Source organism: Perissodus microlepis, chromosome 2 (assembly GCF_051167445.1).
Source record: "Perissodus microlepis isolate ML-2025 ecotype Zambia chromosome 2, ASM5116744v1, whole genome shotgun sequence".
Taxonomy (NCBI): Eukaryota; Metazoa; Chordata; class Actinopteri; order Cichliformes; family Cichlidae; genus Perissodus; species Perissodus microlepis.
The window spans coordinates 22,384,466-22,400,988 of record NC_140462.1 but is presented as its reverse complement, the minus strand read 5'-3'; the positions used below and the strand labels follow the sequence as shown (position 1 = coordinate 22,400,988).

At 46.3% G+C, this 16,523-nt stretch overlaps 1 protein-coding gene across 1 annotated transcript; it reads left to right on the top strand.

Moving 5' to 3' along the window:
* Nucleotides 1-1,880: 1,880 nt before the first annotated feature.
* Nucleotides 1,881-16,145, top strand: sparc (secreted protein, acidic, cysteine-rich (osteonectin)). Its single transcript, XM_084952713.1, has 10 exons — nt 1,881-2,011; nt 9,937-10,002; nt 10,292-10,345; nt 11,506-11,593; nt 12,278-12,399; nt 12,821-12,941; nt 14,439-14,572; nt 14,899-15,047; nt 15,140-15,288; nt 15,721-16,145. Exons 2-10 carry the CDS (start codon nt 9,946-9,948, stop codon nt 15,747-15,749), a joined length of 903 nt encoding a protein of 300 aa, XP_084808839.1. The 5' UTR covers nt 1,881-2,011; nt 9,937-9,945; the 3' UTR covers nt 15,750-16,145.
* Nucleotides 16,146-16,523: the final 378 nt, after the last annotated feature.

The window sequence follows — 16,523 nt, the reverse complement described above, 5'->3', positions numbered from 1 at the left end:
AATGTGAGAAATGTGTGCGCGTGTAAATGCCAGTATGCTTTTGCAGTTACGTCCCTGCAAAGACTTTACTCAGACAAAATAAATTATCCTGCAGTGTGATGAACATATCGCACAGCAGAAGAGCAGAGCTCGTTCTGCTATCCCCAAAACATCACCGATATTAAATCACAGGGATTATTTAAAAAATAACACAGCTATCAGCCAATCACAGACCTCAGATATTTCTGTGTTTCTTTGTTTCACTACGTGGCACACAGATGGGTGTGTTTCCATAATCCTGTTTAATAATGCTGCCACATTACAGGGGCGTTTAAATCCTCACATCTTCAGACCTGCAGAGCTGCCCGTGGATGATTTAGCAGCAGAGGAAAAAATAATGACATGTTTCATCAGACACAGAGAGACGACTGCCACGTTTGCAGAGAGAAGGGAGGGAAGAAAAGAAGAAAAGGTGGGCAGACTGAAGAGTAACAACACCTCCTCCCCTCTTTTCTCTCCATCTGCAGCTGGACTGTGGCTTCCTCACAGAATGGAAAACGCCACGTTGCATTGCAGGGATTTTCCCTCTCTCCCTCTGATCCAGCTGTTCTTCACATCAGCTCTGGTCTGCATGCTGGGAACAGACAGTAGCAGTCCATCAAACAATGAGACAGAGAAAATGAAGGGCGAGCCAAAGAGCATGAGGCATGCACATGGTTCTTGATTGCTTCTGTCTGTCAGATGACAGCAGGTGCTGGAAAAGCAGTCCATGAGTCTGAGCTGTGGTGACACGGATGTTCTACAAACGCCCCAAAGCACTGAAGTCACTGAGTTACAACTTTACAGGAACAAGACTGAAGCTTTAGTGCAGAGCGAGATCGTGACTATTTAACTCAGGCATAGATGCACATTTACGGAAAAAAAAGATTTACTTGCACAGAACTTGGACCCGAGGTTCAAGACCAGACGGAGAAGAACTCAGATAGCTGCAGTCTGTCCAGCAGAGGCAGCAGTGAGTCAGTCCCCATAGACAAACTTTAGAACAATGTTTTTATACTCACTATAGTTTTCAGTTTGCATTATTATGGGCATGGCCTCTCTGACTGACAGGTGAACAGTGACACAGGTGGCTGTAGCTGCTAGCTGCCTGCTAGGCTTCACCTCAGCTACCTGAAGTCCCTGAACTGGACCTCTGGACCATGTTTATGCTGTTGCTCCATTCTGCTTTGGCTTAAACAACCCAGGACACAGAGAGGCTTCCGGTGCAGGTGTACGCCAGCAGCCATCAGTGACCATCACCAACCAGACACGCACTTATAATAATAATAAATACCATATACCCAAATACTGGAAAGAGTTCTATGTCACATGCATGTTCTCTCCATGTTTGTGTTTCCTCCCACAGCCAAAAGGACTGAATGCACGTGCCAGTGGCTGTCTGTGCCAATGGCTGTCTGTGCCAATGGCTGTCTCTCTGTTTTAGCCCTGATTGATCAAATTGTGTACGTTGCCTCTCGCCCTATGGTAACAAGGATAGGCTCCATCATGAATCAGCTGCTGGGACTGTGAGGGTTATCCTGATCTTCTCGCTGCACAAAGCGCAAATGCTCAGCTAATCAATGTGTGCCCATCTTCCATATACAGTCTGTAGGTGGACCCCGTCAATCCAGATATTTAAAGTATTTTGTATTTGATGATTTTCTTCAGAGTTACCAAAACGTGTTTTTTTATGTCTTTGATCTTCCTAACAGTAATAAGTAACGACACAGGTCACGTGCTTCTTCTCGTGTCATCGCTGTTCTCCAGTCTTCATTTATCCTCAAGCCACTGCGTAAGGGTTAACATCACAGACCCGCCCACAGGGGGTGGGGGAGGCTGTGATGGACCGAAGGCGGGGGGAGGGGGGGTGGCTGTATCCAGGCTGGGACGTCCCATTGGAAATGAGCTGTGCGTAAAGCGGTACTGGAGTTAGATCGTCGGGGCCCCGCACACAGCTGACTTCTCTTCTGGTGTTCTTCTCTGAAAGCTGAAGGTAAGCGCTCTGCCTCCGACTCGTACAGACACATTTACACTTTTAGATGCAGTGAAACGTTTCTGCTGTTAGAGCTCTGTCAGTTGGAGTGACGGCTTTACGCAGAAGGGCTCTGCTTTGACACTTTTCCTCACACACTTGTCACAAACACAGATGTCCGTTTTAACTTCAGCACATTCAACAGCTGGTGCTTTTTTTCTGTTCCACTTTGTTGAATTTTGCTTTTAAAGGCAGGACTGTGGTCTGAGAGCAGCCACAGCTCCTCTGCCATTACTGCTCAATCACAGACTGCAGGTGAACGAACTGAGAGCATTCAGACTGTGGAGCTATTGTGTGCCACATCGGCAATAAGAGGAGGGGGGGCTGAGGGGGAGGCGGGATTCAGACCCTTTTTAATTGGACACTTTTGTTATTCTGATTCTCGATTTTCTGCTTTCCTTTCTTTGGTGAATTATTGTTTCTGTAAAAAATAATTATGTGGAAAAATGTGTGAAAATACAAAAACAAAGAGACACAAAGAGAGAAAGAAAATCGGACGAGGAGGAGGTGAAGCTGTGACAGATTCTAGTTTCTCCACAGTTTCCTCCTGACCCCCTCTGTGACCCCCTCCCTGATTACTCTCATGTAAAGGAATGCAGGTTGCCATGGTGATCGGTTACCAGCTGTTTCTTTGAGTTACTGCTGATCCATGGTGCAGCAGCTGGATTGTCATGGAGCTCCATAAAGATTTTCACAGTTTGGTTAGAACAGCCTGACCGGGCCCATAGAGCCGTGACCCCCACCCCAGATCCACCCAGCAGCCTGAGGATAAACTAGAGAGCTGCACAGCACATATGACCATCGTGACTTCAAGAATCCAAAACTTACACTGTGATTTTACGTAAAAGTACAAATCAGTAGTTTAACATTAGTGGCACGTGAGCTCTCATAATGAGGATGGCTCTGCCTTTGGTCCCTTTTCGTGGATGGCAACATTTCCTGGGGGAAAAAAAAAAGGTCAACAGAAGAGACGTTTATGTAATTTTGCGCCCAGCAGTTTGTTTTTTTGTTGCATGAGGAAAACTGAAAAAATAACTGAAGATCTACAGGAGCTCTTTAACCACAGGAACCTTCGTGTAGTCACACCTGAGCTTTACTGGGCGATACTTTTCAGATATGCACAGATTAAATGAAACTTTGACTCAAACTGAGTTGAGTTTTTATATCTTTAGAAAATCTTGGGTTATTTCAGTACTCGCTGCTGTCTAAGGAAATGTGCTCAGTCCTTTCTTCTTGTGTCACACTCGGTTACATGTGTCTCAGTAAAATGTCTCCAGTCTCGTTTTGTGTGTTCGTCACACCTGTTGAGGATTTGTCTGAGATTTCTGTGGAAAGGCTGAAGCACAATGTGCCAGCATTAGTATGAGAGAAGTGCAGACACAGCGTCTCTGGCTGCTTAATTGTTGAGGTGGCAGGTCTGGACCGGAGTGGAAGGTGGAGGAGGAGGTGGTGGAGGAGGGGCTTGAGCTGAGGATGCTGTGAAAAGCCAGCTTGGCAATCTCTAGAAAAACACTAATCCCCAGACAGGAAGGAGGGATTGTGCTACTGTCTGTGCTCAGCGCGGAGAAGAAAAATCTGGAGTTCAATGTGAGGAAGAAGGACGCGAGGAAGGAGACAGAAGGAGACATAAAAGTAGAAGAATAAAGAAATATGAGAACACACCAACAGACTAACAACTCCTGCTGCTTAGAGGGAAAAGTCTCTTCAGAGTTCAGTCTGAGGTGTGACTGATTCATCGGTTTAAAGAAGCATTTGAGTTCAGGCGTGCTGACTTCTCAGTTGAATTTATACAACTCAAATCACCACAGCAGTCACCTCAAGGCGCTCAATATGGTGAGGTAAAGACCAGACAATAATACAGGGAAAACCCCGACAATCACACAACCTCCAATGAGGAAACGCTTGGCGAGCATGGGAAGGAAAAACTCCCTTTAAACAGGAAGAAACCTCTAGCAGAAACAGGCTCAGGGAGGGGCTGCGACCGCCTTGGGGTGAGGGAAGGAAGACCGGAAGTGTGAGAGGGGCTGCTCTGACTGACAGGCTGAGGGACGCTGCCATCAGTGAGCGGTACACTCCCTGTCTCTCGGAATTCTTTTTATCAGCAGAGCAGTCGCCCTCTGGTGGACATTAGAGAAACTGCAGGTCTCAGACCTGAACGCTACCACCATCTTTTATGCTGTCTGAGGTCTTAGCTCAGATTTAACTTTATAGCCAGGGTAAGGCAGCCAGAAAGACACCTCACCGGAGTTAACGTTAGCTTACTTCCACGGTTATCTAAGGCTAATGTAGAAAGCTAACTGATATGAGTGGATCAGGTATTTCAATGTCTGACTTCAGGTCAAGCTACGAGCAACCTTCTGTTGTCTGGTGGTTTATCCAATCAGAGTAAAGCTGTAAGAGTGAACATTAAATCATTAAAAGTTTATTAAAAGTTACATTTGTGTGTGATTACATCTGCTTTATTCTTATCATCTTCCAAAACCTTAAAAAGAATATAAATAATACTGAAGTAAAGGGTCTGTGACCACCATACCGAGCACATAAAGTCAGGATCTCCTGGTTTCCTGCTGTGTGCGTGCAGACAGAAAGAGCTGTGGACAAAGTCGAGGACGTTGGATGAAGTGAAAGCGGCAGCAAATGTAGTTCAGTGTTACAAAAGAGGCCGAGATGAAAGCGAGGAGCGCTTAAAGCCGACGTGCCCAGTGACGGAGCAGCGTGCTCCCTCTGATCTGTAGATATGAAGATTGGTGATATTATTTTACCTCAAATTACAGCAATCAAAGAGAAGAATATCAAAGATAAAATTATGAAGGGAAGGAGAGAAGGATGAAATAGAGTCAAACAGGTCATGTGGCGAGGGACTCGGGTTACAAACATCCGGACTTTTTCCACTCGAGTTCTCCTTCATTCTTCTCTTTGTGCTCAGCGGTGCAGGTGAATGGGACGCTGTGAAAACTGCTCTTTGTTCAGGCAGGTCGCTGGGAGGTCCCTGTACTCCCTGGAAACCAGATTCATCAGGTGTGAGCTCGGACTGAAGAAAGAAACCGCTGCAGCAGGCTGTGAAGATTAAACCTGAAGTAATGCAAGAATCTATAATGAAGCAATCCGCAAAGAGTTAATGTCAGCAGCTTATATTCAATAAGTGAAGATTTGGTTAATTTAGAGAGGAAACAGTCCTACTGGTCCAGGTTGCAGTGAGATTTGATGCATATTCAGGAAAAACTACTTACCTCATCATCCAAAGACGTGCAGCCCATCTCACATTAGGTGTGTGATGAATTAAAAAATCAACGCTTTTTTATGGGATTCTGAAGGTCCTAATGGAAAAGTAACATCTGCTATGGGCCAGGGGTCACGTGGTGGATCTTAAGAGGTCAGGAAAGTGGATGCTCTCCACGTCACCTCATATGTGCCTCTAGGACATGTTCTGCTCATTTCCACTGACGAAAACTGGAAACCATCAGTGACTCAGTGACTGCTGCTGCAGATTCTGTTGGTCACAGCTGGGTTTGCAGCATCAGCCACGTCTTCTGTCCTCAATTAAATCTGTAGTGTTGTTGTTTTCATGTCAGCCAGCTGTAGTTGCAGAGCAGCACCAGAGTGTGTCATTTCAGCTACTTAGAAAGCAGATTGTTTAAAGTCGTTAAAGTTAGAATCATAATCTTTCCTCCCTGAACCAAACACGAAGGAGGAGTACGGGCTCAGATTGTGGTCATAAATATTTTGTATTTGTAAATCAGACTGCATAGTTGTGAACTGAGCTTTGTGACCTTGTAAACCAAAATATCTGAAAACTTTATGGAGTTGAATGAATTTTATGAAGATGGAGGACAGCGAACACATGTTCGATAAAAGATGAAAGGGTATAGTTGTGGTATACCAATGGTCAGAAATACCATTATTATTTTAGTATTACTTTAACACAAAGTCGCACTGCGCTACAGAAGTGCCGTCGCCGTCCTCCATCTTCAAAATGTATTACCCTTCTGGGACCTGAAGCTCAGTGAAGCGTCCCCCCCACAGTTAAACCCATCTGCTCTCTGATTGGATTGTTACATTTGTGATTGACATGACATTGATCAATCAGCTGACAGGAAGAAAAATTCATACTTGCAAGTTGAAACTCACACACAGCGAGCGAACTCGAGTTTTATGTGTAGGTTTTTGTAGACAAACTTTAACAAAAAAATTTTGTAACTCATCAGTGTGATTTACAAGAAAAAAATCTGAGCCCATAGAGGAGACCCTCCAGTTTTCCTCTAACAGCCTGACTCAGGGTCTGCACTGACGGCTCAGCAAGGCTTTACGGCACACTCGGATTTCTGCCACCTGTTTGATGGACGGGTCTTTTGGAGCGGGGGTGGGAGACAGTGGTGCCAAAGGTCAAAGGGCAAATGCTGGAAGCCATCACAGAGGAATCTTTCCTTGAGGTGTCTGTCTCGATGGAAGGGAGGGTCTTCCTGTAGAGTTGAAGAAGTTATCGAGAAGCCAGCAGATTGAAGGAAACCGCTGTAGCTCACACTGAGCGAAGACCTTAGAAGCGAGATGATCTGAGGCCATGCTGAGGCAGCAGAGTCAAAGTTTGGATGCGTCTGTGTTTTGCGTGCATCATGAATGCTGACCTTCCTCGTTCTGAACAGCGTGTGTGTCTGCAGAGCACATCACACACAGAGGAAACCGCTGTTCATTCTCAGTGTTTGCTTTGTACAGCTGTTTGTCTGCAGACGCACTGCAACAGGTTGTTTATCCAGGCCCGCCAACCTGCCCGTTATGACACCAAGGAGAAGAAGAAAGAACCTGTGTGAATCTGCTCTCTTTGAAGGCCTGCTGGGAGAGGAGCAGCTGCAGAGGGAAATGTCTGCATCACTGGAAGATCCAGCTTGGGCTGTTTACGCTCGCTTACCCAGCTGAAATCCACTGGTGGGGAGGGAGAAAGGCCCCTTTATGAGCCTCAAGTTTCCCTTTTAGCCTCACCGTGTTTGATTATGTGAGCGGCTTTCCAAATAAAATAATTTGTTTTGCTGTTACATCAGCATGTCCGGCCTCCCCCTTCCCGCCGAGCCAAGCCCAGTGGCTCTCTGGCCAAACGAGAATAAGTAAAAGCAATGGGAACACCGCGTCCCTCCAAATCAAACACTCGCTTTCCTGCTTATTTTCTCCTCTCGCTGCGATGACACTCAGCCCAGACACTCTGCTTACGATGTGTCAGAGGCCCTTACTTATGTCCCGTCTGCAGAACATATTTTTTTCTTTCTTTTCAAAAGGTGCAGAGAAGTGTCTTTGTGCAGGTCATTCTCCGACTGCTGCCAGCTCTTCTGTAATTTTCCACATCTGAGCTGCTTATGACTTCTTAGCCTTCTGAAACAGAGGACACCTCTGTGCCGGTCCTGCCTGGACTCTGAGCTTAGAGCAAACGATCTTTTACAGCTGCAGAAGCAACGAGCAACTCTACACATCAGAATTATTCTCCTTTTCCTAATACGACCCAATCCATGTCAGGATTTGACCCTAAGGGATGCAGTGCTTAACCCTCGTTAGACTTCAGGACAAAGGAAACCGATTTCATCCTCTGAAACAGAAACAGGAAGTGATATCTGTGAACTCACCCACCAACTTAAAGGTTTTTCAGGCCTCCATCATCAGCAGTGATGATCAGAGCAAGCTCATGTTCTTAAATAAATCCAGAGGACAGCATCAATTTGAACCACATGGAAACGTTTAAAGAACAAAAGAAAGTCGTTGCTATGATTGCAGACAAGTAGGAAAGCAAAACGATAAGAATTAGAACCATTTTTTCTTTGTGATTTATTTATTATATATATTTCTTCTGCATGACCAACATGTAATAATAAAAAACTAAACTAAATAAAGAAAGCCCTGCTAAAAGTCCATTTCCCTCTTGGCCAGCTTCAGGAAGCCTACAGAGGGGTAGCAGCAGGACTTTGTGACTTTACATGAATGTGTGCACTTATATGCTGATACATTACCACCCTGTATCAGCTGATAGAAAATGGTGGGAGTAGAAGGAAATCTGGTTCCTTAAAGCTGCAAATTTAACCAAAAATCAACGTCCGTCCTTCCTAACGAGCACTGCTGTGAGCATTTGGAGCCGATCGCAGACAAATGCCAATCCCCGGACTCGTGTTTAGCCTGAAGGTTCTTCAAACAGATTTACTCTTTTCTGCATGTGTCGCAATACGTCGCTCGACTCAGCCTCTTCGTGTCTACAGGCCTCGTGCTTTTCATCAGCCGGGCACGGTGTCAGCTTCAGTGTTTTCACAGTCACGCCATTCAGCTCCAGCCATCTTTGACATCCTGGGAGGTTTAAAGCTGCAGAGGAAGGAGGGATCATTCGTTTTTATTCAACTGTTGTTGGTTTCAAGCTGCTGCACTCCTATCCGAGGCGCAGGAATTCCAAGTATGCACAGCTCTGTTTGCTAAGTCTTATTATCCCTGCTGATCTCACGCAGCCTTTAAACTGTGTCCGCTCAAAACTGCAGATACTGCCTTGTGTTTTGGGGCGAATTCCATTTCTTTTCAAAATCCAGACACAATAACAGAGGGAGGAACTTTGATCTGTACGGTCTGTTCCTTCTCATATGTTTGATCTCACAGATTCTTCCCCTGATGTCTGGGAGAAGCTTGATGGAGGTGCAGGAGGAGATAACTAGTAGACTGAGCAGCGCTGCGCTCTGTTGCAAACAAAGGAGGCTTTATTCAGTCCTCGAGACGTGACACAAAGAGGAGACAGAAGCCGGGATGAGTTTCCAACAGTGGTTCCTTAGAGGAGACACAGAGTCTTTTTTCACAGGAAATATGCACTGTCTGTTATCTTTGACACACTCGGGGTGACAGAGCTTACTGCAGCATGTGCAGCCCTAACACGCCAGCGTATCAAGCATATTTTGGTAACTGCACAATGACCTCTCTTCGTGAAGGTGGCAGAAGGTGGTGGCACCGTCACCAGCACCTAATAAAGCTCCCAGCTGGTGTTGTGTTTGGTTCCACCTCTAAATACACACTTTGTCCTTACCAAAGGCGTTGCCACCGCAAACGCACAGACGCCAGCGTGTCGCTCCATAATCGAGCCTCTCTGTCGCTCGGGTGTGAGGACACGAGCAGCAGACACACCTTTAGGTTTCAGCACAGATCCTTCAAAATAAGTTGGTCAACTGATATTTGAATGAGTCCTCCTAAAACTCCAGCGAATCTGTTTCTGCAGGCCTCTCTGACATCCACGTCACCTCATGTCACTCTCGAGTGTTTCACAGGTGGGTGCCAAGTCCTGTCCCACCCTTTAAAAGACCCCAAGTCACATATCAGGGCCCTGTTATCACATATCTGTCATTAGGGTGTAAATATGTGTTTAGCTGAGCTTAATTGAGGCTGGTCAATCCAAACACTGGCTGGTGCAAATGTTGCCTCAGGCTGCTGTGAGAGAGCGCACAAAGACCGGAGCCGTTTCCACCCGAAGAACATGACGACAGGCCGACCCGTCCTCGTACGGGGACCCCGGTTAGCATTCGGTCAGACTCCTGCAGCAGAGTAAACGCCTCTCAGAGGGAGAGATGGTTCTCAGAGCGTCACAGACCATCTGAACCCAGCGTGTTGGGAAACAAAGCGGACAGTGAAGGCTTCTGTTTGGGAATCTGGAGCGCTTCCATCAGCGTCAGAATCGTCCCACAGGCTTCTGTGGTCGTGAGAAGAACTGCAGGGCTCTCTGCCAGAGGCGCCATAGTTTACACTCAGACCCTGATTCTAACAAGCGAAAGAAGAAGCAACAAAAACTCTGCTTTACTTTGAGTGAGCACTCACACAAAGCTGCGTACTTAATCAAGTGTCTGTGTGCGTTTTTGTCAGCTCATCATCTCTGTTTGTCTCCATAGACTTTGAAGATGAGGGTGTGGATCGTCTTCCTCCTTTGCCTGGCTGGCCACGCCATGGCTGCTCCTGTAAGTCACACATGCCTGTAAGAGTGTGTGTGCGTGTGTAGATATTTACGTCTCGATAGCATCTTCCTGTCTTTGCGTGACATCTTTTCTTCTTTCCTCTGCTGTGAGTTATCGTGTGTGCGTTTCCCTTCCATGTGTGTGTGTGTTTTCCTGATGGCCAGTTCCTCCCCTGTGAGTGTTTCTCTACTGTGTGTTTGTGTGGGTGCACTCACATGACTTCTATGAGCAGCCACAAGCATTTAATAATGTTTAATGTGTGTGTGTGTGTGTGTGTGTGTGTGTGTGTCAGGCTGATGAGGAGCCCATCGTGGAAGAGCCTGGGACTGAGGAGCCAGTTGTTGAGGTGAGTCCAGATGTTGATGTTCTTGCCGTCTGTGATCATCGTCCGTCACACAAACAGGAAGCTTCAGTTTCCATGAAACACTCCATAAGGATTCCTCTGCAGCCTTCGTGGAGCTGTGAGAAACCCTGGGTGAAAGTCTGCAGAGGAATCCTCTGGCAGCAAGTGTCGGTGTGACCGTGACGTCTGTGGGAAACATTTGCTCTCCCGTATGTCTGATTTGGCCTCTGCGACGTGTTTTCTGAGCCACGCAGCTGCTCGGAGATGATGTGATCTGCAGCGGAGCTTTAGGGCTCATCCGCAGCGTAGCCGAAGTTCGAGGCGTTTTTCCACTTGTGACTGCAGGAGAGACTGCTTCTGTGAAGAAATCAGTCCAGCAATAAAATCATCAACAAAAACTTGTTGTTTTTTGGTTGCTTTCTAAAAACATGAGCCCAAAGGACACAACGCAGTGTTTTTACAAAGAGCTGACACATGTTTGAGACATGTCAGAAAATAACTAAGATCAGCTTAATGAATCAGTCATCTGTGCTTCTGCTTTTGTTTCTGGGTCGTGACCTTCTTGCCTCATCAAAGCTTTTCGAAAAAGCCTGGGAGTTTCTGTTTCATCCTTGAAGGCGTCTCAGGTTTTAAAGCAAATTCCACCCAAAACCGACACGCAGCGACTGAAGACGTGAAACGTCCGTGCTTTTGCCTTTTCAGGAAAGAGCCATGTCACACACGGCAGCGCCTATTCTTTCAGTTCCATCCGCTCAGGTTTCTTTCCGTGATATTCCAGAAACATTCCTGCAGCAGAGCATAGAGTCTTCATGAGAACGTTTTATGGTTTCCTGCTTCAGAGGTCCAGTGGGACCAAAGATCCCACAGCTGTTAATTTTAGCTGCTCAGGAAGCCATTACTCCTTCCATAGCTTTGCCACATGTGGCCCCAGCTGCGTGTTATTGTTGAATATTATGGTCTGGCTGCTCCCAGACTCTGTTTGGCCTTCAGGGAGGAACCTTCTTTAGCGGTGATGCTTCAGCTTGTTTTTCTCGTCTTCAGGAAACCAGACGTATTTAGGCGGTTTGGTTTAAGTGGACGTCAGGCAGAAATAGACCCGAACACAGCTCAGACCTCAATCTGAGCGCTTTATGATCTGATCTCTGACCTCTCGTGTCCTTCAGGAGACCGAAGTGGGGGCCAATCCAGTGCAGGTTGAGATCGGAGAGTTTGACGAGGCCATCGACATTGTTGAGGATGTTGTCACTGAGAGTAAGTTCACAAACACACTCACTCCCGATCAAAACTTTAATGTCACAGTTAATGTCCTTCTGTCCCCTGATGGGTGGTAACGTGGACATGAAAGATGTTGAGATGCTGAAGTCAAAGCAGATGTTCCTGCAAACCTGCTGTAAACATTAGAATGAAGGATTTGATTTCACTGCATTTGTGGCTGTCTGAGTTTAGCAAAGCCCCAAACTGGCAACTCAAATGGCCGTAATGACAGACTCCCTCGCTCTGTAATTACACATTCCACCCACTTTAAGAGGCAGCTCAGCCTATGAGCTGCACACCCTCACTTAATAATGCACAGCAGGTCTGCTACAAGCCGCTGTGTTCTCACTGCAACAGCTGACAGCAATTTGGTGATTATTTGATGATTTGTATATATTGTGCTGCTCCTTATATCTTAACATATTGTATTGCTAATAGTCTAGTCTGTTTTTGTTTTTGTTTCTATTAATGTTACTGTACTGGAGCAACCGTAACTCTCATAATTTCCCTTAATAAAGTATTCTGATTCTGAAAACCAAAAAGGACAGAAGAGACGTAAAGAAGGAAAGATGGAAATGCAAAAATGATGCAGATCTGCCTTCTTTATGTCCACTTTAAATAAAAACTACATTTTGTCCCTTGAAGCTAAAACCTGCTGTTTCACTTCTGTTTTCTCCACAGATGCCTGTCTGAACTACCACTGCAAGAAGGGCAAAGTGTGTGAGGTGGATGAGAGCAACACTCCCATGTGTGTGTGCCAGGACCCCTCCACCTGCCCACCAGTGGAAGGAGACTTTGAGCATGTGAGTTTAAAATCAGCCCGACTGTTCCTGACCTGAGTGAAGTGTGACTGGCATCTGCGGCAGGAGCTGAAGCTGTGCAGCTCTGCGTGTTTCTGCATGAAGAGCTTTTGTCCTCTCTGCAAGCAGAAAGAAGAATTTTAGCGTTAGGCCAACTGTAATCTGATTGGCCTGCAAGCAAAGCAGAGGAGCCACCGGTGGGCGGAGCTTCTCTATTAGGGCTATCTGGTGTCTGTGACATCACGCAAAGCAAAGAGTAGAAAAAAAAAGAATTCCGAGCTTTTAGTTCAGTTTGTTTCAGGAAATCAGGAAAATCATATTTTCAAACTAAAGGGCTTTTTTGGTCAGAAGCACACGTGTGAGGACTCGTCTGTCCCTGCAATGTCACTGCGTTGCAGACCGAGCTCTGCTTTCTCTCCTGCAGGTTTGCGGCACTGACAACAAGACCTACGAGTCCTCCTGCCACTTCTTTGCCACCAAGTGCACCCTGGAGGGAACCAAGAAGGGCCACAAGCTGCACCTCGACTACATCGGCTCCTGCAAACGTGAGCTCTCACACTCTGCATGGAACCGTTCAGGCAATGATCCATTATGGCAGGGTATAAAAACACATGATCTGCAGACCATGCAGAGATTTTCCTCCATTCACGAGGACTCAGATTAACAGACTAACACGTTGTGTTCTCTGGATGCAGGTCTTTAGCACAGTCTGAACTTGGCTTCACAGATTTGTCCAGTTAAACAAAGTTTTAAATCAGAAATGGAAACAAACTGTTTGTTTCCATTTCTGATTTAAACGGTCCTGAATCAGCATGTAAGTATTTTAGATGGTATCAGTGAGCATTAAGTAAGCTCACAGCGCGGCTAAGTGGAGTGCCAGAGGTTTCTTCCTGTTAAAAGGGAGTTTTTCCTTCCCACTGTCGCCAAAGTGCTTGCTCATAGGGGGTCATATAATTGTTGGGTTTTTCTCTGTATGTATTAATGTAGGGTCTACCTTACAATATAAAGCACCTTGAGGCGACTGTTGTTGTGATTTGGCACTATATAAATAAAACTGAATTGAGGAGGACGCTATCTCCTTTAATCTGAGTGGGTACAGCAGGAATTGAAGCGCTGAGCCTTCGGGTGGTCTCGAGTGAGTCTGAGTCACTGAGTAAAGGACGGGATGGAGGGCGTGCTGCCTCCACCCTGGTCACACCCAAACGTTAATGTTGGCTTCGGGGAAAAAGCCTCTTTAATCACGTGTAAAGCACGTAATTATTTGAACCTGTTTGCAGCATTTAAAATAATTCTAGAAGATCTGAAGGATGAGCTGCAAACCTCCAATAACGCACAGAAACAAAGATGAAACTGAGATATGAAGTATATCTGTGGATGCATGAGGACAAAGAGGAGTTTGAAGTGGCTCTGCAGTAAAAGGAGTGCAGCTTTTCTGAGATTTCAGGGAGAACCTCTCCTAAGTTTATCTGACAACTCGACTGGAATTTTATCTCATCTGGATTTCCAGCTCATGAATTTGGATATTCTTGTATCGCTGCTCCCATCTTTTGTTTTGACATAGTGCGTTTTGGTTTCTTCCTGTTTCTGTTTTTTGGTTCGGTGTTGATGGTTCAGACGTATCTGAAGTTTAGTTCCCAGTCAGTTCCCCTGCCTCCTCCCCGGGTGCCAATAGGCTGAGCTCAGGTGTGTCAGAGCACGCTAGTGATTGATGGGTGGGTCTGACTGTGGCTGTGGCTCGGCGGCGTTCAGACGTGTCCCAACACGCGAGCTATAGAACACGATACACAAGCTCAGCGCGAGGAGAAGTGTTTGGGCTCCAGGGTTTAAATGGAGATCACGGCACTGTTCAGTACACCAAAGTACACCTGTGGAAGAATGGACCTGAACACCTGGGTACACCTGGGTGTAGCCGTCACTTCTAACCCTGCATCATTGCTGTTTGAAACACTCATGCTTTGATTTCCAGCATCACAGACGTTTGTGCAGGTGTAGAGCCCAGCAGTCAGTGTGAGTCTGTGTCTGATGGTGCTTTTGTCTTGCAGTCATCGAGCCCTGTCTGGACAGCGAGCTGACAGAGTTCCCGCTGCGTATGAGGGACTGGCTGAAGAACGTTCTGGTGACGCTGTACGAGCGTGACGAGGACAACAACCTGCTGACCGAGAAGCAGAAGCTCAGGGTGAGAACAGACCGGCTTGTTGATCTGTCCTTTATTCTGTTCACAACAAACTGTCATCATTTTAGACGGCAGTCACAGACACAAATGTTTCAGGTTTCATGGTTTCATGATGAAACGTAAGTTTAAAGAAGTGTCTTTAAGCACATTTGTGCTTCGAGTGCTTTGAAATGCGGTCGAACAGTTTGAGGATTTAACCTCAGCCTGAGGAAATAAGTAGTAAACCTACAAACATGATAAAACAGAAAAAAGCTTTTAGGCTCTTTATTGTTGCACGTCTGCCACTTCCAACATGATGCCGACGTGAACTCCTCCGTCTGACGTTTCAGGTGAAGAAGATCTACGAGAACGAGAAGAGGCTTCAGGCCGGTGATCACTCCCTGGACCTGCTCGCCCACGACTTCGAGAAGAACTACAACATGTACATCTTCCCCGTCCACTGGCAGTTTGGCCAGCTTGACCAGCACCCCGTTGACGGGTATGTAGGGGTCATGGGGAGGGGGAGATGATGCTGCATCTCGCCAACTAAAGGCCAAACTTATCCTTGCTGTCCTGTTTGTGTGCTTCCAGATATCTGACCCACACAGAGCTCGCCCCTCTGCGCGCGCCTCTCATTCCCATGGAGCATTGCACCACCCGCTTCTTTGAGCAGTGCGATGCTGATGCCGACAAATACATCGCCCTGGAGGAGTGGGCCACCTGCTTTGGCCTCAAGGACCGTGAGTACCGAACACCTGACAAATCTAATACGATCCCTCGGACTGTGGGACAGAGTTTTTGTACAAACAGAGAAAACGCTTATGAGGTGACGTTCAGCAGCTCATCAGCATTTCGGGGTTTTAACGCATGAGTGTTTAACACATCTGCACCGAGCGTGTTTACCTGGAGTAAAGGTGCCCATCACAGGAGTCTGCGTCCACACAGGGAATCTTTCGCTCAACACTCATAGCATCCGAGTGACTTCCTGTGGTCCCGGCTCCTGTGTGGATGCAGCTCCAGCGTCTCTGAGTCTCGGGTGGGGGGTTAGTACCACCGCACACATTCCAAACCACTGGAATGAGTGTGCTGGTCTCTGAGTGGGTAGGGCGTGACCCGACGAGCTCACTGTTCTGACCGTGTCCTCTCTGTGTTTCTCGTCTTTGTGTTTGCAGAGGATGTGGACAAAGATCTCATCATCTGAGTCGCTCTGACCCGCAGCAGCAGTATGACGTCTCTTAGTCGCTACTAACGGGAAAAGGTGCTGATCCCTAAGTTAAACAAACAAATGACAGTAACGGTGCTAATTGCATTTCTATTTTTTATTTCTCAAATAACGGCCTTTCCTACCTATACCACTAAAATCAATTAGAAGAGAGAAATGTGCACAGCCTGTACTAACCCGATGTGTTCACGGATCTTTGGATCGTCCACGTGTGGAACAAAAAGCTCCTGTAAAAAACAAAAGACCTCTGATATAAATCTACGTGCTGCCAGTGTTGTATTCATGCTGCCATGTGTTCGGGGCTTTAATTGGAGATGGCTTTGAAGTGTTGTGAGCGGACATAGCTGTAAATTGACAATAAAGTTTGGAAATAAATGCTCCCTCTGCTTGCTTCCTACTAAAATGAGCTGTTTAGTTTTTGCACTCTTTCGGTGGTGGACTCTCTTTTTTTTTTGTCATTTGATGTATTTTGGTTTTTGATCTTATGACTACTGCTACACCAGTACATTGAAAGCAATAAAGAGGATATATTGTTATGACGAGGGGAAAATCTCGCAGGCTGAGAGTTTTTCTCATGTTTCTACTGACGCTGAGAGCCGGAGCGATCTCTTATCCATGAATAAAAGACTATGAAAAGATCTGAACATCTCTGCATGCGTTCGTATCTGCATTTCTTTCTCCCGTTCTCTGGAGCTTTTACTAAAGCCGTCTGATAAATAATCACGAGGAGATCCGCTTGTTTATGGGCACGTT

Coding starts and splice junctions, on each gene's coding strand:
- sparc (XM_084952713.1), top strand. CDS start 9,946: ATGAGGGTGTGGATCGTCTTCCTCCTTTGCCTGGCTGGCCACGCCATG. Junction 12,400..12,820: donor TGGAAGGAGACTTTGAGCAT/GTGAGTTTAAAA, acceptor TCTCTCCTGCAG/GTTTGCGGCACTGACAACAA. Junction 14,573..14,898: donor CCGAGAAGCAGAAGCTCAGG/GTGAGAACAGAC, acceptor CTGACGTTTCAG/GTGAAGAAGATCTACGAGAA.